Below are 25,946 nucleotides of genomic sequence, written 5' to 3'. Positions count from 1 at the left end.
ACCTCATGTCCCTGATTCGATTCGGCTAAAAAGTAGTAAGATGACGTAGGTGACCCGACACAGAGAATCAGAGATCATAAGACGGAGGTCAGTCGGAGGTCTCAGGTCAGACGGAGGTCATCGTAGGTAGATCATCATCCGAAAGTAACAAGACGGAGGCTATTAGACGGAGGCGACCCAAAAAGTTCGTAAGACGGAGGTAATAAGACGGTGGTCATAAGACGGATGTCATCGGATGTCATAAGACGGAGACGACCGATAGACGACTAAGACAGAGTCTCAGACAGAGCTTAGACGGAGGTCATACGGTTGTCCGAGGACGGAACTCAGATAGAGACGACATACGGAGGTAATAAGACGGGGGTCATACAGAGGTCAGACAGATATTTTTGGACTGAGGTCATGTGGATGCTGTGAGACGGAGGTTAGATGGGGCCGGGGGTCAGAGTCAGACGGATGTTGTAAGACGGAGATCAGACAGAGACGATGGACGGAGGCCATAAAGACGGAGGTCGAAAGATGGAAACAGTAAGACGGAGACGACCCGCAGAGATCTCAGATCACAATAAACAACTGCCGATTTCATCATAAGACGGAGCTCACAATACGGATGCTAAGAGACGGAGGTCAGAAGGTCCGACGGAGGCTAGACGGAGGTTAAACGGAGACGGCAGATGGAGATCATAATACGGGAGGTCATCAATCAAATCAGAGATCATGAGACGGAGATCAGACGGAGGTTGTAAACGGAGGTTTGAGACAGAGCTGAGGTGAGACGGAGGTCATGAGATTGAGGTCAAGCCGGAGGTCACAAGACAGAGATCAGCAGACACAGATCACAAGACAGAGGTCGGACGAATCACGAAAGTCACGTAGATGTCGTAAGACGGAGGTCAGGGGAAGACGACTAGGGGTAGGCACAATCTTTACTGTTCTTTTTAGCAGTAAATTAGTGCTGTTTGATGTTTTTACAATGATGGCGCAGATGGTACTTTCAAATTCTTCTTTTTTCCCTCAAAATTGTTTGCAGTGTTGCGTGTATATCGATATTGGAATAGTAAAGAATAGTTAGGTTAGTTTGGTAGATTTTGTAGGTAAATGGTGAAAACGGGCAATTAGGCAATTTAAACCAATTAAATTTCGTTCTAATTCTGGTTAATTTATGCTGATGCAGGGGCTCCTAGTCTGCATTGGACATTGGACAATCAGTGATCATTCATCAGCTTGGGCTCAAACGATAAACCGCTCAAACCGAGATGAAGACCCTCTAAAAGCTAGTCATAGTGGAAATAAGCCAATAAGATATTTGAGCTGATACGCATTGACTCAAAACTTTCAAGTTTCACTGAGTTTCATTAATTAATCAACTGCATCTATCACCACCCATTTTTTCCTTTATTGTGTTTTTTCCTTGAATGCTTTTATTTTGTAGGTATTCATGTCAGCATGGACCCTCTACAACAGGATGGCTATTATCTGTCAATTTTCAGTAGGATTGAGGAAATTTTTGGGAAGTCAAAAACGGCATTAGGCAAAACAACAATTGTCTGCCGCAACATCACACACTAACAAGTTATTTGATGGAGGAATGTCCTTACCATTATTTTGTGAATTACCTACTGCAATTTCCAGGGCATCCAGAAGGAAATTTTAGCATTAAATTTTTGTATTATGACTGTCAACAGATATATGATAAATATTTGACCATGCCATAACATTTTTTTCAGTTAATTTATTTGGCCATCTTCACTCACAAGTATGGCATCTGCAGCTGCAGGAGCTTTGAAAAGGGTATGTTTTGTAATATGGACCAGATGGTGTGAGACAGTCTCGAGTAGTTACCAGATCTAGAAAATTTTAACAAAGGAGCTTTTGGCATTGCTAATTTTGTTTTATTTTCCTTCCAATTTCCAATGACATTTCATCATTGGTGGCTCACTCAATAATGGACATTTTTCATTGTGCTGATGCTAAGGTCAAAGGTGAATTGTATTATTTATGCCTTTCCCAAACTAACAAGCAAAGCAACTGTTCCAGATGTATCAAACTGTGCCTGTGTGTCAGTGCACTGCCCCTCTCCTGCTCACTGCCATGCACTGCTTCAGACCTGACCCCATGCTGCCACCAGACCACGGGACTGACCGGCCTGGCGGTGGTCAACAACCCCCACCACCGGCTCACCGTTCTCTATGAGAAGATCCAGCGCGTGCTGGCCAAAATGCCCGCTGACGCCTCGTACCGGACCAGCACCGAGACCATCGTGTCCGAGCGGCAGGCGGCCGTCCAGGCGGTAAGTGACGAGAAACGCTGGCTTTGGATGGTGAGGACCATCGGTGTATCGGACGTCCGACCCTTTCCCGCGCTCAGCCAGCGGAACAGAATGTTTTCGTCCCCCTAGCTGCTTCTTATTTATTGTGGTGTGAAGCTGACACTAAAAGAGGGTTAATCGTATAGTTCACTTCATACTTCATAGCTTACGTGAACAGGGTGGGAGCTACATTTACGAGAAAATACTGAGAGCGCATAAGAACCCCGTTATCGACGCGTGCCAAAACCCATACAAACAAAATGCTGGACGTGACCTCGCCTAATGAGTGTTTTGGTTGTTTGGTGCCCTTTAGGTCGATAAACGGCTGTTCCTAGATCATCTGTGAGAAACTTGTAACCGATACCAGTCTGTAGTAACACATGCACCTAAAGTCCTATATGTATATTCTGTCTGTAGTTGTGATAAGTGACTCCCTTCCTTCCGCTAGGACCTAGCGACTGGAGGTCCGGTTGGACTGCGGCCAGTGGCCCCCGTCCCTCCCCAGGACCCGGTAGCTCCCGATTGGGCTGCATGCGATGACCTATCCCTCCTCTCCCAGGACCCGGTAGACCACCTCCCGACAGGGCTGCAGCTAGTGACCCATGTCCCTCCCATCCCCCAGGAGAAGGACCCGGTCGCCCTGGAGGCCCGGCTCGGCTGCGGCCAGTGCGAGGAGCTGATCGTGCAGGCCGAGAACGAGCTGGTGCTGGCCAAGAAGATGCTGCAGTGGAAGCCCTGGGAGCCGCTGGTGCAGCAGGCGCCCGGCAGCCAGTGGAAGTGGCCCATCTGAGCGCCGAGTCCCTGTCCCCGTCCCCACGTCCCGTCCTGCCCGCCGGGAGTGTACAGTGAGCCGTGTACCGCCGCAGTGAATATATAGTGAGATCTGGAGTGTGGCCGTGAGTGTGAGGGATCCGGAGCCGCCTCTGGTGGAACGGGGAAGGACTGTGAGGTGCGAGCCGGCGGTGCCTGGACTGTGGAGAATCACACACGACTAGCTCTATGGGCGCAAAATGACCTTTGCAGTCGGCGCGCCCTAAAGCCCCAATAAACAACAACACGACTAGCTCTCACAATTACGACCTCCGCACAAAACACCACGGAGCTTACAATAACAAGTGTTTATTTCATCACCTGGCCATGTATAAACGACAGAGCAGCCCCGTCACAAAAATTGACCTCACGTTGGCTCATGATCGCCGGCGGCGGCGCAGAAAGTCATTGGACAGATCCCCTGGCAGCGGAGCGCGGCCGAAACGCACGGCGTTCCGGAATCACCAGCCCCACGCACCTGGAGGAGAGGACAGGCGGGCGTCAGACGGCAGTCACGGGAACGTTAAAGGGGAGAAGCGGTCGGGGGAGCTGCCGTACGAGACGCCTGGACCATCAGTTACATATTTTAGAAGGAAGCAGCAGGAGACAATTGAAGAGAATAATGTTACTCACCATCAAACCATCAAGCATTCATCTCCATACTGCCGGCCCCTGGATAACCCCTGAAGCAAACAACTGCGCCCTGTCCCGCCACGCTCCCTCTTCCCTGCCTCTCTCCCGCCTTCCGTGCTAACCGCTACCCTCTCGCTACCCCCTCTCACCATCCTCCGGGCCGTCCCCGGCGCCGTCCTCCACCTGTTCCTCCTCAGTCACCCACGAGCCGTTCGATCCGTCGTCCATTGGCACGGGCCCTCTGGCCGGTGAGCCGATGTCCAGCAGTGGCTCCGAGGTGTCCGACGGCGAGGGGCTCGGTGACGACAGGTCACTGCCGCTCGCCACAAACGACATGTCCGAGTCGGAGAGATCTGTCGGCATGGCGAGGGGTCAGTAGCTCAACTCAACTCAACTCAACTCATTTATTTTAACAGACCAGACAAAGTAAAGACACACAAAACATACAAATAGGATTGGTGCAAAAGCCTAGCTGAGCTGTTAAGGGGGGGGGGGGGGGGATGAGCAGTTATCAGGTCGACAGGGAAGTGAATTATTTCTGCCGGAACGGAAAGTGCTCTTGTTTCTGACATCAGCTGGTGCTGGGGAGGACGAGAACATATTTATCGCTTTGGTGGGCGGTACGTAAGCAGTGAGCCAGGCTACGGTACCGGGCAGAATAATGGGTGGGACTGGTCGGCAAACAAGCCGGAAAGTGAGCAGTGAGCAGGTTTGTTAGAAGGGAACTGCTGAGTCAGAAAGGTCTGGCAAGGGATACACGAGCGCGAAATGACCTTGGCAGTCTGGGCGCCATAAAGCCCATATAAACAACCAGGAGCGGTCCGAGAGAGTCTTACCTCCGTTAGTGTTGGCGTTCCTGCGCCGGTTCATACTGAAGAAACTGGCGATATCTGCAACAGGACATTGAAGTTTGACCAAAGTACTGAAGAAACATTGACAAAGCACAGCGACATACGTAAGCTCTGCGATACTAGCTCTCGTACTCAGCATCCAAGGAAACTTGAACCAGCTGGCTTTACAAGCAGCGTTGACTGAACCCGTGCGCAGTTTACTAAAACCACAACCTACGGCGCTTGACTGAGACTGGCTGTACCGCCCGGTCCAATAGGCCAATAGGCATGGTTCGGTACGTACCGCTGGCACCGTTGTCAGACATGTCGGAGCCGTCCGTCTCGTCCACGTTGTCCTCATCCTCTTGGTCATCCTGTGAAGGGAAAACGGAGGAACAGAGTCAGTACGGGAAACACGAGGAGAAACGGAGGAACCGAGTCAGTAAAGGACAGTACACACGGAGTGCGTAAGCCAGTAATTCAGTACAAGACACAGAAAGCGGTCAGAATCCGGAGAGGATAGAGGCCAAAGAGTCGGTACAAGGCATAAGCAGAGACAGCAACACAGCACCAAACATATAAGTGAAGTGACCAGCATCAAAACAGGTCCGCGAGCCAATGCAACCATACGTAAATATTCGTTGTAAATAGGTCGTGACCTGATCAAAATGAGATAAGCAATGGGCTAATTAATTTCACGGTAAATTTTTTGAAGGCTGTGCGAAAGTACTGGATAAATGAAAACACGGTCGTTAAAAAAACTAAACACAGCAATTGGAATTATCGACTAGGAATACGGAACCCTGTCGTGGGCGTGGCCTTTATATCCTATCTTGTCTCTCAGCCCGTGTCCGTGCCCCGTGTGCGGCTCAATGTATCCACCCCTCATCCCCGCAGTGCGGCGGTGCCACTCACCAGATCCTCGTCTCCGCGGACCCGCCCGATGTCGTAGAGGCGCACACACGACTGGTCCAGCTCGACGTCTCCCATTTCGAGCTGGGACTCGACGAGCGCCAGCCGCCGGTCGTCGTAGTTGATACACAGATCGTACACGTGCCGCTTCACGTCCACCGTCGCTGTCGGCCGCAGAGGGGGAGTGAGAGGGAGGGTCTAAGAGTCCTCATCTACACAGCGCTTACTGGCCGGCGATCGTTCGACTTGGACGCAGCGTGTCGCCGCGGGAAAATGGTTGCAATGGAAGCTTTTCCAGTCTAGGGTGACGGCGAAAATTAAGTACATGACAAACAGTGCATGGCACAATGATTCAGGACGATCATGTTTTCACCTAGGATAGTGGAGCAGCAGCATCCACTTTCACTTGACAAATTACCATCGAAAGAAAGCATCAAATTTCAAAAGGTTCACAACTCCTCGAATCTCCATTACAAGGATCGATACTTCATAAGACTTATCTTGGTTTCCGATTTCCACGGCAACCACCGACATCCCTACCACGCACACCCTAATCACGAGCGATCGGGGCCAACAATTGTCTCCAATCCCCACTAACCCTGCCTAGCCTCATAAGTCAGAACTCACCTATACTCGTGTAGTCGGTGGCGTCGATCACCTTGAAGGCAGTCACCTCCTCGAAGGTGGTCTGGTCCTGGTCGCGGTCACTGCCCGAGAGCCGCACACCAAACAGTACCTGGCCACCATTGGCGAACTTCACCCGGCACTGCTGTAGCGCCGGCACCGTTCGGAGCAGGTGGAACGTGCGCATATCCCACACCTCAGTGTTAGCCACAATCTCCAGCCCGTTCGGGTGGAACACGCCGTTGATGGTGTTGTTGAACTTATCGAACTTGTGCACCTCGCGCGGAGTCCGCACGTCAAACAGCACACCGTTGTTGAGCACCAGTTCGTCGGTGGGGTCGAAGGTGGCCCGATTGGCCTGGTAGCCGTTCCCGTCGCGCGGGCTCAGCTGGGTGACCCGCTGACCGGTGGTCAGGTCGTACAGGTTGGCAGAGAAGTTGTGGGTGCCCGTGGTGCGCTGTGTGCCCAGCACGTGGCCCTGAGAGAGCTTGCCGAACTCGACATACTCGTCCTCGCCGAAACTCATCCTGTGAACGAGAGTCACGGCAAGCCGTGAGTGGACAGGGAGAACGACTTCGACATTTGAGACATCGGGCAGTGAACAAATCGCAAGCAGTAAATTAGTAAGCTTCAGTTTGGTTAAAACATTAACCAACGCAATGCAGCCATTCCTCAAGGCGACATTAGCGTGTTTTGTACGCATATAACAGCTTTCCTATCACTGCAACTGTACGATTCAATGACAATTGAGCAAGTGACTCAACCACAATAATAAAAGGTCATATTGGCAATCTGCACCTTTCATGACCCAGCCCAAAGAACTTAAAGGGACCCTCCCACCTTCAAAAAGTTAATGAATTGGCATGAAAGTGATGTCGCTCGGTTCAGAAAGAGTGAAAACGAATATCTACCAAATTTCATCGAAAAATATCCACCGGTTTGAAGATATTAGACTTTTACTTTTTACTTTTTGGAATCTCCGCTGTTCCTAGCGACTTTATTTGAAAGTGCGGCACTTGTTGCGCGCAAAGCAGCATATACCACCGCGTGCTACAGAACGTTTTAGTCAAACATTTAAAAATCGTTAGATATCTGCGCTGACGTCACACATTCAGAGGGGTATTCCTATGCATTAGCCCCTCTGAATCAAAATGCTGCAATTTTAAAATTCAATATTTCCGATTTAAGGCATTTCTCGATGTTGTGAGTGCCGAAACCGGTAATTGTGAGCCAGGGACCCCATTTTGGCTATCTCAACTCAAATCTAATGTTAAGGTGGGAGGGTCCCTTTAATGCTGATGCTGCCAGCACCAAACCACCAGAATCCCGTCGGTACCCAGTGTTCCTTTCCACACATCTCCCTCCGATATGACTCCCCACTGTACGACTCACTTGCTCTCGAAGACGTTCTCGATGCTCCAGAGTGCCGAGAGGGGCCGCCGCCGTCGGGACGAGGTCAGCATGCGGTTCCCGGCGCGGTTCACCTCCAGGTTCGTGATGCTGGACGCGTGGAGGGAGGCGTACGTCTCCTCCACCTCGCCCGTCTCAAGGTTGAACGCCTTCACCGTGCCGTCGTGAGTGCCGATCATCATATACTTCATGTCCTCGGGGGTGAAGGTGGCGCAGGTGAACATGGTCGTGTCGTCATCGGCGAACTCTCTGAACGTCCGCACTGGGCAGTAGCGGCTGTAGATGAGCCGGGTATCCAGCCTCCGGCCGTCCGGACCGCCGTACGGAGCGAACAGCGGCCGCCGAGCCAGGCGCGCCGCCAGGTTCGCCGGAGCCGAGTGTTTCGACTTGGGCTCCGGGCAGCGGTGCGGCTCGAACAGGTCGAACTGGGGACAGGTGACCATGGGGTTTCGGCAGAGAGCGTGCTGGTTCATGAGGTACTCGGTGACCACCCGGTCCAGTGTGATGGGGTCGGAGGCTGCCGGTGCGCACGGACGTTCCAGCTTGAACACGCCGGCCGGGTCGACGGCTGACTTTTGCCGCATCGGCCGTGACGCCGGAGTGGAGACGGGCGAGAGGGTGGCGTCCGGTCGCGGCGTCCTGTCGGCCGAGCGGGGAGGGACGCTGTCACACGGAGGCACGGCATGACACCAGGCATCAGAAACACACTAGAACCAAGAGGGCGCACATGGTGGAGTGACAGTATCAGATACATTCACAGGTCAAGCCAGTCTACCGCCATGAGAGAAATGCTATCATTCGGCAAGCAAGGTTCATAGACAAGACAGTTGAAATTTGCACTGTTGAGGGTTACCCCAAATAATAGGTATGATAATATCAGTGCAAACGGGGCACTCCGGAGCACAAACTCCCGGAGCAGTGCAGCAGCTGGACCCCGTCCAGAACCACCCGCCGATTTCCAGCCCAGCCGTCTCTCCGCCTCGCTCAGTACCTGGCGTGGTTGACCCGGATGTGCAGCGGCTGGCCGTGCGGCGTGGAGCCCCCTCCGCCGCCGGGTGGCGGCCCGCCCCGCGCCGCCGCCGCCGGGGTGGCCGGGGCCGTCTGTCGGAGACTGGACATCTGCAGGCCGGGCAGACCGTCCCCGGAGGCTGAGACGCGAGAGCCGCCCGGCGTGCGGCCCTGGGAACGGCAAAGCAGCGTCAGGGGGGGGGGGGCACACAGTGTCAGAGGGTACACACAGTACCAACGGGGCTACACTACACTGAGTCAGGAGGGTCACGCACGTCGTCAGGGAGCACACACACAGTCAACGGGGTCACACACGATGTCAACGGGGCTACACAGTGTCAGAAGGTTACGGACAGGTTCAACGGGGCTGCGTAGCGTCAGAGGGCCACAAGCGGACAAAAATTCACCACTCACTGCCACTAGGTCATCCATCTTCACCCTGTTCTACCACTTCTCCCAGTCCTATCGCTAAACCCTATCTACTAACTACCCACCTCCCCTTCCCTCCATCCTTCTGCACCATCTACGCACCGCCAGTACTATCACAACCTCTCCCGCTCTCCGCCACTCACCAGAGACCGTGGCGTGGTGGGCACGGTGCCGACCATGCGCAGCGCCGCCGGGTGTAGCGAGTGGGAGGCCGCCTTACAGGCCGGCAGCGGCAGGCCGGCCTCCTGCTGCAGGGTGGACGCCGTCTCCAGCATACCCTGCCAGCGGTGACGCGGGATGTGAGAGAATCGAGGAGTCGTGTGCTCTGACTTCTGAGCAATGCCGTGCCATAGTGGCAGGCCATGTTGTGGCGTAGCCGGTCAGGACGACACTGGACTGCACGGAGTGGTATCTAATACACCTTTTTGCGTTGTTCGATGGCCAATCGTCATAACCATTTCGGCATCAGTTTGGACAAGCGTCATTCAGAATAACCCATCGGCGATGTGCATCACTGTTAGACAGTCGGCAAAACAGGCTGGACTCCATTTAACCATTCTGCATAACTCTTTGTCATTGAGCACAATGTTCGTCATAGGCAAAACACTTTGTCAGATTGTCATAATGCTTCGACATTTCACAAAATGGTTAGTCGATGTGCAAAATTCACCGGTACAGTGCGTAAACAATGACTGTTTATTTAAAACTTTCGTCAATGATCAAAATGTCAATGATGTAGTGCTTATCTAGCCAAATTCAATGTTTAACGTTAATCACGCATTCAGGGATGAGGCTTATGACAGTTCCAGCGCAATTTGCAACCAATTAACCGTTGAATTCCGAAAAAGGCAGTTATACCATAGCTACGAGGAGACTGCCGGCGCCATACCGAGTAGGCATGTAGATTCTTGAGCGTCGGACTCCTAAACGCTTCGATACAAACCACGAAGTCGGCCGTCATTATCGCGTCACTGCCTGTGCGATGTCATGGGTCAACAACGCCTCGGGCGGCCGCGCCGGTCGGACTCGCGAGGGAATGGCTGACAGATGGCAAGCCGGGCCCATGCCGGCCGGACACCTTGGTTTTTGGGGCGGGGCTGACTTATCCAGCCTGCATTGCCTGTTCCTTGGTGTTTGAGGCGGGGTTAACTTATCCAGCCTGTTGCTCTGTTGCCTGTCCATTTTTCAATCAGCCGATAACATGTCAGCTACGTCCATCTACATTGTACCTATGGCGCTCATGAACGCTACCGATTTTTATGTAGATCAATGGTCTACGAGTTTCGCCACCTATGCCTCGCACTGCACTGTATAAACCCGGTCATATTTATACACCTTTTTGCGTTGTTCGATGGCCAATCAGCAAAACCCATTCGTCCGATCAGCACATAGGTGGCGCCAGTGAGAGGCATTCCGGAAAAACCTTCAGCATATGGGCAAAACGGAATGCTGATCCCACTCCACAGTTCGTCAGTTGGTATTACCTTCGCTATTCGCCATAACTGATTGAGTTCCGGCAAAACCTTTGACGATTTGGATAAATGCTTCGTCATTCGTTAATATCCCTTCTTCGTTCACCAAAACATCCCCATGCTAATTTCGACATTCCTCATAACATTTCGTCAAAACTAAAAACAGATCGCCCCTTTACAGAGAAGTATAAATATGACCGCGTTTATACAGTGCAGTGCGAGGCATAGGTGGCGAAACTCGTAGACCATTGATCCACATAAAAATCGGTAGCGTTCATGAGCGCCATAGGTAGGTATGTACATACATACAATGTAGATGGACGTAGCTGACATGTTATCGGCTGATTGAAAAATGGACAGGCAACAGAGCAACAGGCTGGATAAGTTAACCCCGCCTCAAACACCAAGGAACAGGCAACAGGCTGGATAAGTCAGCCCCGCCCCAAAACCAAGGTGTCCGGCCGGCAGGGCCCGGCTTGCCATCTGTCAGCCATTCCCTCGCGAGTCCGACCGGCGCGGCCGCCCGAGGCGTTGTCCCATGACATCGCACGGGCAGTGACGCGATAATGACGGCCGACTTCGTGGATTGTATCGAAGCGTTTAGGAGTCGCTCTCGTCGACGCTCAAGAATCTACATGCCTACTCGGTATGGCGCCGACAGTCTCCTCGACCTCGTAGCTATGGTATAACTGCCTTTTTCGGAATTCAATGGTTAATTGGTTGCAAATTGCGCTGGAACTGTCATAAGCCTTATCCCTGAATGCCTGATTAACGTTAAACATTGAATATGCCTAGATAAGCAGTACATCATTGACATTTTGATCATTGACGAAAGTTTTAAATAAACAGTCATTGTTTACGCACAGTACCGATGAATTTTGCACATCGACTAACCATTTTGTGAAATGTCGAAGCATTATGACAATCTGACGAAGTGTTTTGCCTATGACGAACATTGTGCTCAATGACAAAGAGTTATGCAGAATGGTTAAATGGAGTCCAGCCTGTTTTGCCGACCGTCAAACAGTGATGCACATCGCCGATGGGTTATTTTGAATGACGCTTGTCCAAACTGATGCCGAAATGTTTATGACGATTGGCCATCGAACAACGCAAAAAGGTGTACTTCTCTGTAAAGGGGCGATCTGTTTTTAGTTTTGACGAAATGTTATGAGGAATGCCGAAATTAGCATGGGGATGTTTTGGTGAACGACGAAGGGATATTAACGAAAGACAAAGCATTTATCCAAATCGTCAAAGGTTTTGCCGGAACTCAATCAGTTATGGCGAATAGCGAAGGTAATACCAACTGACGAACTGTGGAGTGGGATCAGCATTCCCTTTTGCCCATATGCTGAAGGTTTTGCCGGAATGCCTCTCACTGGCGCCACCTATGTGCTGATCGGACGAATGGGTTTTGCTGATTGGCCATCGAACAACGCAAAAAGGTGTACATAGGTCGCGGTAAGCACAATCAGCACAGCATGACTGCAGTTCATTATAGTATGCTGGAACCTGATGGATTTCACCTCACAACCTTTGATTTCAAAACCACAAAAAAAACGTGCAGATACGGTTTAAAAGTCAAACATCACCGCATGATACTGCATCCATCCATCACCTTCTCCCGCTGACCCCCAAGCCTCCTCTAGCGTACACACCTTGCTGACGAGGTGGTTGTGCATCAGCTGTAGCAGCTGTTTCTCGTTGTAGTGGATGCGCGTCTGCGCCACCACGTTCGCCCGGTGGATGGTATCCATAGTGATGTCGGTATCGGCTCCCGGCAGCCGCTTCGACTTTCCCGAGACGAGCTCGACCAGCTCCAGAGCGTCGCGCTGCAGCTGTACGTGCTCAGCGCGCTTCTCCTGGAGAATCGGCTCTCGGATCACCACTGTGGGATAATCGGACGCCGGGCGTTAGACCCGGGGTGGCGGCAACGTGTTAAACGAACCAGCTAGCTTGGTAGATAATACAGTTTCGTTACACGTTGGGCAATCATTAGGTTCTGACAGACATTCACAATTAAGTCAGAGACGTATCCATTCAAACTTCAAAGACATCATACATAAGTAAAGCCTACTGATCACGTAGAATCGATAATCCAAAAACAGCTAGCAAATGTCGCTAACCAAAGCGCGTCACCGCCAGTCGTGTCCGAGGGCTCCTACTCACTCTGCAGCTGGCTGGTAGTGAAAAGCGGCAGCTTGGACATGATCTGTCGCGCGGCCTCGCTCCTGGCCAGGCCGACCAGGGCGCGACAGGCGAGCGCGCGCACGGAGTCGGCGTCCGTGATGGGCTGCTTGGCCTGCAGCAGCGACATCAGCACCATGATGCCGTTGTTGGTGCGCACCGACTCCCACATGACTGGCAGGAGGTCGTCGTAGGGCCGCAGCGCCCGCTTCTTGGCTGAGGCAGCCAGCCCGGAGGAGGCGGAGCCCGGCTGAAACAATGGTAAAGGGCCAGATGTGCCGGTCAAGCATAGAACGGAGGAGCCAGACTGGAAAAACGGGTAGGAAAGAGCTCATGCACAGGTGGAGATTGAGGAAAGCTGCGGAACGGCTTAACAACTGTGCAGATATTTAGGCACGGACTATCTCTCGAACACGTTGAAAATTGTGAATGAGTCAAAAAGTGAAATAATAAAGAGATGAATGAACGAATGCTCTAATGAACGATCCTCCTGCCGCAGCATAGCTCCAGCCTCCAGCTGTCTGTCTCAGTTTTCGATATGTCAGTGTCGGTGTCCGTTCCACCGGCCCCGACGTCCCAACTCACCCGGTGCATCGGTCCGCAGACGCAGGTGATGATACACCGAATGGCCGACTTCTGCACCTCCGGGTCCCCGATCGTCTCCAGCTCGGCCACGGCCACGATCAGGCCGATACCGACCAGTGAGCGGCCGCCGGGGAACGAGTGCCGCTCGCGCAGCTGCAGCTGTACGGCCGGCAACACGCAGCAGATGTTGATGGCGTCCAGCGCCGAGCGGATAGTCTCGCCTGCCGGGAGCGGGGTGGGTGAGAGTGGGCTGTTAGAGTGTAGGAGTCAGCCGAAAGTGTGAAGGTTGCCGGGGTCGTGTTGTAAGTAGCCCCTCCTCAGCATACAGCCTACTCCCATATATACCCGTCCTTCAACATAAGACCTAATCCGTGTCATCTACCCACCGTCCATCCTTCCTCATCATTGCCTTGTTTATCATTCCCGAGGTCCCCGCACAGCGCAGCACACGGCCTATCCCGAGCTGATAGGGTGTGCCTTACTAACTTTTACCAGAGTAGTTGATATCCTGACTGATGTCTATGATTTGCAGCAGCGTCTTGATGCCGCCCAGTTTGTAGAGCGTGTTGACGGGCCGCCATCGAGCGCGCAGCGGCATTAGCGTCATCAACGTCTCCATGTTCTCCTGCACCGACTCGGGCGTCACCTTCAGACTCTGTGGAGGGACAGATAGACACACCGACTCAGGCGTCACCTTCAGATTATGTGGAGGGACAGATACACATCACACAGGTAGCGTGTCATTTTCAGACTCTGTAGTCTGTGGAGAGACATCAGACAGACAGGGACGTCATCAACGTCTCCATATTGTCCTGCACCGACTCCGGCGTCACCTTCAGACTCTGTGGAATCACCGACGTCACATTCAGACTTCAGCGCACACAGGCACGCAGACACATTCTCAGTCGTTGGGTGATAACGCCCATGTCAGCTCAGACGTTCTACAACGGCAGGCAGCAGAGACCGACGGTCTGATATGAGAATGAGAAGAAACTGAATTTAAGGGGAGATACAGATACAGATAATATATTCATGACAAATCCATGGTGCATGGTTTTTCATTGGCACACGTCAAACATTTACAACACAAGTAAAAGACCAGGCATAAAAAGCAGCACTCAACCACTCGACCTGAGCTAACCATGCGCCTCACACTGTTCTTTCAATAGATGCTTTTTGAGCTGGCGCCGAAAGTTTCGCACGGTGACGTCAAACGGCAGAGAGTCGTACTCACGCACTGCGCTATAACAGAGCCGCCGGCGACCGGCTTCCGTGCGGATTCTCGGCATCGCGTGGTCGGCAGCTCTGCGCGTCTCGTACGAGTGACGCAGGGTGTCACCGATGGTTTGTGCGATCGCTTCCGGCTTTCCAGTCGTAGTGACCCTGTGCACCAAACTGATGCGATGGTACTTAGCAAGGTTAGGGGCATTCAACCACTCCAAGTCGCACAGAACGTCACTGATGTGGTCGTATTTACGACGGCCGCTAATAACTCGAGCACCGAAGTTCAGCAGTTTCTGCACACGATGAATCTGAGTAGCGGTGCACGTACCGTATAGCGAGAAGCAATATCTGATAACGGAGTTCACGAGCGCTTCTACTACCACAGGCAGAGAGGCCTTCGGTATAACGTGCTTGGCGTGCATCAGACCGATTAGGACACCAGTACACTTAGCTGTCACATAATCGATGTGCGACCTGAAGCTGAGATGATTGTCCATGACCACTCCGAGATTTTTGACAACTCTAGAGTCCGGAATAACAGCACCCATGGCAGTCAGTGTGACAGGCGGCAGTCCTCGCAGCATAGCGGGGGTTCCTAGTACAAGGACCTGCGTCTTAGCGGTGTTTAGCTTCATAGTGTTTGCGTAGAACCACTGGAAGAGACACTCTAGCGCCTGCTCCATGCGTTGGATGACCTGTGCCAAGTCACGCTTTTTACCGCTCACAAGAAGTTGAGTATCGTCTGCAAATTGCACGATTGTGACACCGTCAGGCAGGTACAGACACATTTCGTTTGCAAACACCGAATACAACATACAACTTAACGATCCGCCTTGGAACACGCCAATTGTGTTTGACTTGACACTCGACCGCACGTATCCACCGTCACCACTGGCCATCTGCACCTGCTGAGTGTGTCCGCTTAGGTAGTTGCCGAACCACTCGGTATCTACCCCATACAGTGCGAGCTTATCCAGCAGTCTCCCGTGCGGCACAACGTCAAAACATTTGGAGAGGTCCAACAGCACCAGGATCGACACCTCTCCAGCGTCCATCGCCTCCAGCGCACGGTCGGTGATGACGCTGAGTGCCGTCTCGGTGCTGCGGCCGCTGCGGTAGCCATGTTGGGTGGTTGACAGGAGCTGGTTGGCCTCCAAGTACTGCACCAGCTGGCGCTGGACGACCCGCTCAACAACCTTCATTATCGCCGGCAGGATGGAGATCGGGCGAGTGTTTGCTGGCTCCGATGGTCCTTGTCCTTTTGGGATTGGCGTTACCATTGCATGTTTCCAGGGGCCGGGCACGTTGCTGGTCGTCAGGCTGGAGTTGACTATGTCCAACAGGACGTGACCCATGCCCCAAAAGAAGGTGCGGAACATGCTGACGCTGATCCCGTCGTTGCCTGTTGAAGTTGACGGCTTCATGTGTAGCAGGAGCAGGCCGAGCGTGTCCATGTCGATCGGTTGCGGTCTGAACCGGCTCGTCGTGACACGCGGCAGTCTGACCGGCACTGGTACCGTGGGCGGGGGGACGCTGGCAGCTGTGATTGGCCCTATGCTCACATAATAGTCGTTTAGCGCGTCGGGCGTGGCGCTGGGAACCGCAGCCTCTTTCTTGCTGCCGATGATGGGCCGTAGTACCCGCCAGACTTTGCTAGGCCCTGCTTTGGCCAGTTCCCGGTTGATGTGGGCCTGCTGGTCTTTCCGGACAGCCGCGCGGCACAGACGGTTCAGCTCCTTATAGTTCTCTCGGTCGCCACCAGGGCGCAGGGCCTGTCTCCGTCGCGCCATCAGGTCTCTGGTAGGTGCCGAGACCAACAGGCTCCCAGGAGGTCGCTGCTGCACCCTCGTAACGGGTGCCACTGTGTCCAGCTGCCCGAGGAAGATGTCGCAGAACGACTCCCACTTGCTGGCTGTCAGCTGTGTCCGGAACACTGGGCTCCAGTCGATGTTGTTCAGCTGCCGGTTGAAGCTGTCGGCGTCGATCCGGCCGAGTCGCCGGCGCTGTGTGACCGGGCCGGCCACCCTGGTCCTGCCGGTGCACTGCAGCACAGCTCGGGTGTAATCGTGCGGGGTGCCATAGTGGCAGCGCGTGACGCCAGCGCGCAGCAGGTAGTCAGGGCGGCTGACAGCCACGATATCCAGCAGCAGCGGAGCCAAACAGACCAGACCGTCTTGAGATGTCGTTACTGCTAAGGTTACAAACACAGACAACAATAGTACTGCTGTTGTGTACTTAAAAAAAAAAACGCGTTCCCATCAGAAGCCCCGCCAGCTTCCGACCAAAATCCCTATTACCAAGGGGATTTGGTCCGTGCTATAACCAAAGGGCTTCCCGCCACCAGAGGAACTTGCCACCCTATCACCAGAGAAGCGCACCGCTCTCCCCGCCCGATACCCTCCCGTTCTCTCTCCTTCTCACCAGGTGTCCTACGGCTACGAGTCTACGACCCGCCCTATCCCTCTCCCTCCCACCGTCCTCTCCTCCTCACCAGGTGTCTGGCGAATGGCGATCCACCCTACCCTTACGTCCCCACATCGCCTCCCCACCCAGAGGGCATCCCTCTCCTCGCTCACCAGGTGCCCGGCACTGAGCGGCGGCGACCGTTCGGCGGCCGAGCCGTGTTTCAGCTCGTCCGCCTTCAGTACCAGGTGCGCCTCCAGGTAGCATTTGAGCGTGAAGCACACGTGGCGCATCGTCTGACGCGCCGTGAACTCATCATCGTTCTCGTCGAACGTGTCCACGTTTCCCGTGGTGATCATACGCAGCGTGCCGACCTGGGGGAAAGGCAGGTCAGGTCCTGTCCACGTTACCCATGGTTGTCATATGCAGCGTGCCGACCTGGAGGAAGGGTCAGGTCAGGGCAGGTCGAGTCGTACACCAGCGTAAAGGGCTAGCCGGAAAGTGACGGATGGTATGCTTGAAACCTAAGTTCACGGCCAAAAATAAATATTTAGCGGTCTAGGCCAAAGCTGAAATTAACAGCTAATAAAGCGGCATACACGTCAAAGAACGATTCTCCAAACCATTAAAATCAATCAAGTGCAGTTCAGCCACCCCATTCAGTTGTGTCGCGTACATAGGTATCTACCGTCTGCCGCTTAGCCAGATCAGATCACCGCAGCCAGGCTTCCTAAGCCGCGCAGTACGACGGTACTCACCACATTGAGCAGCTTCCTGAGGCCGTCCTGACGGTCAAACTGCTCCAATATCGGCCGGAACTGGAAGTTGAGCCCGAAACACATGGTGGCGTGGCAGCGTCCCGACTCGTGTGAACACTCGAGCAGCCATAACGCGTACCTGAGGACAAATGGGGAGAGGGTGAGGGTCAACACCACGACATACCCACAGCAGCAACTCAGGTTATCCTTTAGGACATTCTCATTATAATATACCGTATAAGCTACGAACAAACGACGAAAATATATACGATGCCACGAGTTTTGTCAGGTGCCAGCAGGTAATCATTGCTCCCTATCAGCACTAACTGGACCCACTGCTGACCACCCTCACTGACCTGACCAATTTGCTGATAGCCCCTCACTGAGCTGACGAGTTTCCTGATGACCCCACTCACTGACCTGACGAGTTTGCTGATGACCCGCTCTGGCAGCTGACAGATACGCTCCATGGCGTCCTCACTGTATGCCAGGTAGTAGAGGCACATGGAGGCGCCCGTGGCAGCGATACCCGGCCGCGGGATCTCCAGCAGCAGCTGACGGGGAGACGGGATGCACGGTTACACGCTGACGAGGGTTATACAGGGCACAAGTGTCACACGACCACTGGCAGGCGGGGGGGGGGGGGGGGGGTGATGGTACGGCCGTACCGCAAGCAGTTTTAGGCAGACTTACGACTTAAAGGTGTTTAAGTCTACATCCTTCGCCAGAGAAACGGAATCTTTCGCGCGGTTCCAGACAATTTCGTAGACTCAGAATTTTCGTAGAATAAATTAAACGTATGTGCAGGCACATATCCTCAACAGATGGTTGCCGTAAATACTAATTACCACCAGTGAATCTATGAAACGTGCAGTACCTCCGCCTAAGTACATATTTGACGTGTCGTCATCACACAACGGAAGGACAACTCAGAGTGAGGCAGTCGCAGTGCGCACCCACCTCCAGGCCGCCGCGGCTCAGGAACTCGAGTGTGAACTTCTTGTGGCAGAGTAGAGCCGACAGGTACTTCAGGGCCTCGAAGGCCAGCCGGGCGTCGTGATTGTGTCGGAAGTTGATGTAGCGGAACACCAGAGACATCATGTTGTTCTCGAACACGTGACCCAGCCACTGTCGGAGGGAGGACGTATCACAGCGGGGCGGGGCGGGCCGGGTCGGCCGGCCGGTCCTGCATAGCGGCAAAGTGGAAAAAAAGGCTGATTAACCCGCGGAGCCAGTGAACCAACAGACTATCTTACGCAATACACAATAGACCTTCTATTTCTACATTCCGTCCCTCCTTGGGCCGTCCCAACCCTGCACTTAATCCCACCCCGATAACGCCGACCCCGACCGTCTGTTATTCTTCTCTCCAGGCGTGACTAGGCTGCTATATTACACTCTGAAAAAGACTGCCATCAAAAGAAGCTGGACGCAAGAGCCAAGCTGCTACGCGCCCTAACCCAAAACAAAAACAACGTGACTAGGCTGCCCCACTCATTTCTAGGGGCGCACTAACAGGGCACTCTTAGCACTGACCAGCTAAATGACTGTCCTCCCCCTCTGATCCCAGGGTTGCGCTGGCTCTGCAATTTTCCACCCGCACTGACCGGGTACTGCCAGCGCTGACCGACCTCCTGGTACTCGCCGAGCGGCGTCAGGTAGCGCAACAGCAGGATCTGCCGTGTCGAACTCGTCACCGGGTGCATCTGGAACGTGCCGATCAGCTGCGGACGCAGCTCCGCCCACGACGAGTTGCTGTTCTCGGCCGTCAGCTGGTGCGAGCCCGCGCAGGTGGCGCCGCGCGGCGGAGACATCAGCAGGCTGCAGTTAGCGCCGCCGCCGCCCGCTGGAATGGGAGTGGTGGCCACAGTCTGGTCAGAGGTGCTCGGAGAGTGGCTGTGTGGAGGTATAGGGGGGGGGGGGGCAGGTATGGAGGCTCCGACCCGGCTCAGTGACCCACCTACCACCGACTCAGCAAATTTAGTGCAATGAAGCATTTTCCGTAATAATCAATGATGACTCAGAATACTTTTTAAAGCCACAAACGTGGTTTAAAATATTACGTTAAGGCATGGAAAACGAAGCAAGTAAAATAACCTAAAATTCTCCTGTCCACATGTCAGCAAAATATAGCAGCATTCACAAAACAAATGAACAATAACACAACACTACGAAAAGGCATACTATATAGTAAAATGAATGCCACACAATGTACATATACGGACACTTACAACTAGACGACAAATTCCTTAATGGCGGGTCGTCCTCTTTTTTCGCCTCACCATCTGTAAGCAAACATGAGGCACGACATTCAGCGAAATAAAACGGGACCAATTATCCAGCCTTTGACTACTACAAGGATGATAAAGCAAGGGTATTCCAAGAGCAAGGGGGACAAACAAAGACTGATGTGTAAGCATATCAAAAGCAGAAGCAAAGTGGCAACTAGGATCACTCTATAGCATACAGAAATGACGGTAGCTGCGAATGGGACCGGCCGGACTAAGGGATATGACAGTGAACAGACATGCACCTCCCTCTACCCACCCTCCCTAGTCCCTACCCCCGGAGACGCGCGCTCAGCGGTGTGACCTACCCCGTGTGCCAGCTCCAATCTGTGCGAACGGCCGCTCTGGAACGTGTGCCGCCGGGGCCGGAGCCGGAGCTGGAGCCGCAGCCGGAGCTCCCGGGGGCCAGTCGGTCCTGCCGGGCGCGCCCAGCATCTCCGTCTGGAGGTCCCTCAGCCGCTGCATCATCACCGGTACCAGGTGCGCATTGGACTCCCTGCGGCGGTAGAGCGCGGGTTATAACGGTTACACGGGCAAAACGTCACACGACAAAATGAAAGCAGATTTAAGGTTGTGACACAAAAGGAAAGAGAGTAACAAACACATTTCAACGCTTTATGAGTAAGTAACTGTCCGATCCATCTACCAAAAATATCAAATTTTCGAGCTTTCAACTCGGCTAAAATCATGACACTGTCCCAGCACGAGCCACGAACCTGAAGTTTCCGGCAATATCTTGCACCTCCATGGCGGCGGCTAGCAGGCCGGTGGCGTAACTTCTGAGCGGCTCCTGGGCGGACTCAGCCCAGCCGAACAGGCGGCGGATCAGACTATCGGCGTCCTGTCAGAAATAAAATTACAGTGTCATATACTGAACAAACAGGCGGCGGATCAGACTGTCGGCATCCTGGCACAAACGCATATCGTCATATGCCGTACCACAGACACATACCAAATTTGACTGTTGGTGTCCTGTCACAAACACCTGCCGTCATATACCAAGGATGTAGGGATCATAGACAGTAGACACGGTATCACGCCGACGACACGAAATCGTAATGTAAAACACACAACAGGATATGACAGAGAAAAGTTCGCCACACAGAGCACTCAGTCGACTAGTCCCCTGTCGATTGACTTGTAACCTCGGTACTCTACCCTCCGCGACTGTCCATGATGCCGGCACCGTTAATCGTGTGTGTCCTACCCGAGGTCATTCAGCCAAAATGTCCTCTTACCTGGAAGACGACCGATGTCTCCAGGCCGGCCATGATGTCCAGCAGGAGCCGAGCGGCGTGTGTGTTCAGCTCGGTGGGGTCGCGATTCAGACCGGCCGAGCGCACCCAAAAGTTCTCCCGCGTGTACTCCAGCACCAGCTGTCAAAGGAGCGTCCCTTCAGCACAAACTACGGAGTATACCAACCATTACAGATATAATACTGCAAACAGTCAGTCATACAGCAGTCTGTTCAGCATGCAGACACCATGAGTTTCTGTCCCAAGGACTCCAGTCATAAACATATTTCTTTATTGTAAACTGCCTGTAGATACGATGCTTCCCAAAACAGCCCACAGGATGCATGCAATTACATACATAATGATGAATGTCTCACCTTATCCATAAAGTTGTCCTTTTTGCAGATGATTTTGAACAGCTGACCCAGGGTGCACATTGGGTTGACCCGTGTGGGATGGCGTTCATCGAAGGGGTCTGGGTCTGTTTTCAGATAATTATTATTTTCTTCCTCTACAAGTTCTGCTATCCTGTGAGTGGATGAAGCATATGATGGCATTGGGTAGTAACGAAAATAATACATAAGCAAGTCTCTACACAGCTACATTATTTGCAGTCATAAAACATCAGTAACTCGTAACGCATAACGCATCAGTAACGCAAGTGATTGTCAATAGTTAGCTCTTGAAACCAAAAATGGGTGGCAGCTAACCAGGCAGGTCTAGATCTATTAATATTTTATCATAATACACTGAGCATGACTGGCAAATGGCACCTCTTATAAAACATACCTTTTGATAGTGGGCGTCGGATCCCAGTTTCCATCGCGTACGCCGTCTTCCCAAGTCCTGATGAGCTCATTGAGCTCATTAATACTCTCGTTATTTGGCCCTCCGCCTCCGGACATCATCATGATTGTTCAACTAGGAACGCCTGGACACCTGAAATGGATGGTAGGAAATCCCTTATTGTCTCAGGTGTGATAGCTTTTTACAGGTCAGGCAGCTGACATGTCACAATTGTTGAGCATTAGGTACAACCTCAAACATTTAGCTAGTAAACAAACCTTTGAATGTTAAGTAGCATGATTTTTAAAATACATTTCGTCCGAACCTTTTGAATGGAGCCCTCCGAACCTTTTGAAGGATTCCCAAGGACAGAGCCCTCGCTGAGCGGAGCTTGTTGTGTTGTCCCTGCCCTCTACCCTCCGATCGGGCAATTCCGGGTCTATGGCAGAATTTAGAGGCAGAGGTTTAACCCTCGCCGGCACAGGCCATTTTGCGTCCTTCAACGGCAAAAGGGTACGACCCCCTCGCGTTTGGCACCTGATCCAGCTAGAGCTTCGTGGAAAAAACGAGCGTGTTGCCCGTCACGAGAGGAAGCCGGTGATACCCAATCTTAAGGTCCTAGGTCATCGGTTGACCTTCCAGGTCAGGTCAATGACCCAAAGGTCGGGAAAATCGGGATCTGTTAGAAAGTCGTAAAGTGTGACTGCTGTGGAGTTTTTCGGGGTGTTGGTCACGAATTTCGTGTTAGTTTTGATCACAGATGATGTCTTTAGGCTTTTAGACAAGGTCGGGTGAGGTCAGGTCAGGTCAACCAGTCGGGGTCGTGACGTGTATTCGTAGTACGTGTCAACCGCCTCTGACAGCCTCGTAACATGTTACGAAGGCACCAAAACTACTTTACTTTGTAAGTGTTCAAATGGTTGCTAAATTCGAATTCAGCTTTTAAAAAACTAGCCTAGAAACACGTAAAACTCGAAAAAGTGAACCGAGGTCACCAAAGGTCAATGACCTGACCAGACCTTCAGGTGACCTTGACATCCACCCTTATTCATGGGAGCAACATCAAATCACATGTTTGAGCGCTTGAAACTACGAAAAGCTTGCAAACGCGCGGCTAACGCGAGCCGACATACCTACGCCGAATCGCGATTCCGGCCAAACATGGTCTCGGAAAGTGGGTCTCAGGTCAAAGATCATTTCGGTCAGGACTCAGGGCCATGAAATTTTCAGGGTAGGTGTAAAATTGATCATCAATGCGAGAGTACTGAAGTTTCGTCGCAATCGGCCGCTTTTTACGCGAGTTATTCGCGAAAAACCTTGGGGGGGGGGGGGGTTGCATCAGGTCTCCGTCGATAGTGGTACCCAGGTCCTTTTCCTCGGTTCCTCTTTCGATGATGGAGTCGTTCAGGCAGTAGGTCTTTCTCCTCAGTTCCCCTTTCGATGATGGAGTCGTTCAGGCAGAAGGTCTTCCCATGGTTGTGTCTGCCAATGTGCATCACTTTGCATTTCAAGGCAGTGAAGGGCAGGGGGCAGAAGCCACTTGCTTGACCAGCAGGCGAGAACGCCGATGTCGGCCTGGAACTCGGCAGAGCTTTCTGTCACGTGGCCGTGCAGATTGGTATCGTCGGCGAACAGCTTAATGCGGCCAGAGATCTGACCGGGCATGTCGTTCACAAATATGTTGGACAGGATTGTTGGTGCCTGGGGGATACTGCTGGTCACCGGAGTCCAGTCGGACTTCGCACCTCTGATGACCACCCTCTGTCGGCGATCGAGCAGGAAGGCGGCGATCCAGTCCAGCAGTTTTCCTCTGATACTGTAGCCATACAATTTTGTGAGGAGACGTTGGTGAGTGACAGAATCAAAGGCCTTGGAAAAGTCCAGGCATGCAACAGCAATGGGTTCCCCGGGCCCTACAGACACACTCTAGACTTCTATCGCCTCTAGCAGCTGAATCGAGCAAGTTACCTTTGGGAGAAACCCATGTTGTGCTTTATGGATAAGCCCTGCATAGGAAAAGTGCTGAAGAAGGTGGCCATGAGTGATAGATTCCATGACTTTCGATGAAACCGAGGTGAGAGACACTGATTGGTTGGTAACTCTCAGGCTTCTGGCAAGTACATGAGAGTAATCTCGCCTGTCTTCCAATCTGAACGCAATATACCACAGTCAAGTGATTTTCTGAACAGGGTACTGAGCGAAGCGCAAATGACTGGAGCTGCAGCTTCGCAAAGTAGGTACCCTGGGGTACATGGCGTCTGGACCCGGAGCACTATTTGGCCTCAAGAAGAGTGGTTTTGACTTCCCCCTCAGCAGACATTTCAAGGTCTTGCAGCATGGGTCCCTGGGGACCTGTCAACAGTCAAAATGAGGGCAAGAGTGATCAGCAGGCATAAAAAATGCTACTGATGTATCTGCTTAGTGAATTTGATTTCTCCTGGTTATCAGATATAAGATTCCCATTTTTATCGCAGAGTTTGAGTATCTTAAGAATGCTTTTGGGTTCCACTTCGGTTGCTCTACCAGCTGGGTCTCGTATTTACTTCTGAGGTGCCTTGTTAGCTTCCAAAGCCTATTCCTGCATCTCATTAACCTGACATCAACATGATCCGGGGCATCACCAGATTGAGAGTAAAAACTTAATAAATTCACAAAACTAAAAAAAATGAAAAGAAAGAACACAACGTTTCAAGGTTGAAACGTGAGACCACACAATACAAGACTTTTACACAGAATATTTATAAAAAACATCCAACCACATTGTTGAGTCAGGCAAAGTTATGTTACATTAGGTAAGGTTAGGTCAGGTTAGATTAGGTGGTGTTATTTCTGCTAGTAGTGCAGCTGTTTTTTTTTTTTGGCATTAAATGATCATGTAAATAATTTAATAGATCAAGATTGATGCATGGTTTGAGACAATATGGTGTTGTTTTATGAAAAAAGGTGACTTCAACTGCACAGCTAAAAGCCCTGTGAATGCGTTTAAAGACCTAAATACATGTACAACTATTTGAAAAATACTGAGAGCCCCAAGTAATGTAGGCAAACCTTTCAAAACCGCCAAAAACGGCGCATCTGATTCATTGAAGACGCAAACAAACTACGAAAAAAAAGAAGCTCACCGACGACTGTAATAACACTTGTGGCCTTTCTGAAACGTTTCTCGATCTGTTAAATGGCTATCTGTATATTCAAACATCCCATGTCATCCTCAATTGATCCATATATTTAAACAAGCGTTCCGAGAGGCGCCGAAAATGAGCCATTCCAGAAAACTAATTAAGAAAAACACATAAGATGTTACAATGTTGTAACATGATTTCAGCATAAAATCAACTATGCAATTTACGCATTGAAAAAGTTGCAGCTTAATCAGGCATCGACAAATTGAAATAAATCTCTCAATGCAACACCCCACTCACCACCCACGTTCCTAGGGCCTTGCCACGTTCCCATTGAAAACGCGTGTTCAAGCATGCATTATTTACATTTTTCATGGATGCCAGGAGAGTTGAATATTCTAGATTTTTGATGACGTCTTAGTAGAATTTATAAACACAAACTTGCTTTATTTAGGCCTTAATAACACTATTTTGTTTGTTTTTGTATAAAATAATCACCAACTTTTTTTCAAAAGCTTCTTCCATTTTTTTTACATTGCAGTAGCTCTGTAGTCTGTCTTGATCCAATCCAGCTAGGATCCAGCCCTACCTAAATATGGCCTCGTGGCCTATCAAATCGTCTTCATTCTTCTGTCATTTAGTTGCTTTTTCTTTTGAAATAGCTTTGAAAAACGTTTTTTATCAATCATTAGGGTAATGCAATAAAATCAGAAAACTTTTCATTCAATCACTTTCCGGACCCGGTGCGATATTTTCTTGCCTTTTTGGCTTTTTTCGACTGTTCAATGCACTAACATGCCTACATTGACTCTCACTTTCCCTTTTTTGAGAAGCTTCATCTCGGTTTGTTCCTATTTCTTCCATAACAGATTTATTTTTCAACAAAAATATTGTTGAGATTTTTGCAGCGTTTTAGCTG

At 51.7% G+C, this 25,946-nt stretch overlaps 2 protein-coding genes across 10 annotated transcripts; one reads left to right on the top strand and one right to left on the bottom strand.

The window, feature by feature from the left end:
- Positions 1 to 1,012: 1,012 nt before the first annotated feature.
- On the top strand, positions 1,013 to 3,201 carry LOC122379062 (NADH dehydrogenase [ubiquinone] 1 alpha subcomplex subunit 5-like). Of its 6 annotated transcripts, none has more exons than XM_043360950.1 (4): positions 1,013 to 1,072; positions 1,728 to 1,791; positions 2,129 to 2,290; positions 2,931 to 3,201. In XM_043360950.1, exons 2-4 carry the CDS (start codon positions 1,759 to 1,761, stop codon positions 3,096 to 3,098), a joined length of 363 nt encoding a protein of 120 aa, XP_043216885.1. In that variant the 5' UTR covers positions 1,013 to 1,072; positions 1,728 to 1,758; the 3' UTR covers positions 3,099 to 3,201. The 6 variants fall into 6 exon arrangements, with proteins under 6 accessions (XP_043216885.1, XP_043216886.1, XP_043216884.1 ...); XM_043360951.1 differs by having other exon boundaries at positions 1,027 to 1,057; XM_043360949.1 differs by having other exon boundaries at positions 1,027 to 1,090.
- Positions 3,202 to 3,411: 210 nt separating this feature from the next.
- On the bottom strand, positions 3,412 to 25,349 carry LOC122379060 (DDB1- and CUL4-associated factor 1-like). 4 transcript variants are annotated; one of them, XM_043360941.1, is made up of 25 exons: positions 25,328 to 25,349; positions 21,909 to 22,058; positions 21,497 to 21,647; positions 21,123 to 21,260; positions 20,601 to 20,725; positions 20,193 to 20,380; positions 19,828 to 19,881; positions 19,204 to 19,442; positions 18,557 to 18,724; positions 18,017 to 18,150; positions 17,597 to 17,735; positions 17,012 to 17,212; positions 13,698 to 13,866; positions 13,212 to 13,432; positions 12,609 to 12,876; positions 12,098 to 12,327; positions 9,108 to 9,242; positions 8,519 to 8,706; positions 7,510 to 8,166; positions 6,121 to 6,644; positions 5,497 to 5,657; positions 4,886 to 4,955; positions 4,588 to 4,641; positions 3,901 to 4,104; positions 3,412 to 3,596 (listed from the first exon to the last, which is right to left on the bottom strand). In XM_043360941.1, the coding sequence occupies exons 2-25, from the start codon at positions 22,028 to 22,030 to the stop codon at positions 3,580 to 3,582; spliced, it is 4,557 nt and encodes a 1,518-aa protein (XP_043216876.1). In that variant the 5' UTR covers positions 22,031 to 22,058; positions 25,328 to 25,349; the 3' UTR covers positions 3,412 to 3,579. The 4 variants fall into 4 exon arrangements, with proteins under 4 accessions (XP_043216876.1, XP_043216878.1, XP_043216879.1 ...); XM_043360943.1 differs by having other exon boundaries at positions 19,228 to 19,442; XM_043360944.1 differs by having other exon boundaries at positions 13,704 to 13,866; positions 19,228 to 19,442.
- Positions 25,350 to 25,946: the final 597 nt, after the last annotated feature.

The sequence above is a fragment of the Amphibalanus amphitrite genome, unplaced genomic scaffold, assembly GCF_019059575.1.
Source record: "Amphibalanus amphitrite isolate SeventyFive unplaced genomic scaffold, NRLGWU_Aamphi_draft 000070F_arrow, whole genome shotgun sequence".
In the NCBI taxonomy this organism is placed as follows: domain Eukaryota; kingdom Metazoa; phylum Arthropoda; class Thecostraca; order Balanomorpha; family Balanidae; genus Amphibalanus; species Amphibalanus amphitrite.
The sequence above is the reverse complement of the archived record's forward strand: the minus strand, read 5'-3'. Positions and strand labels throughout refer to the sequence as shown.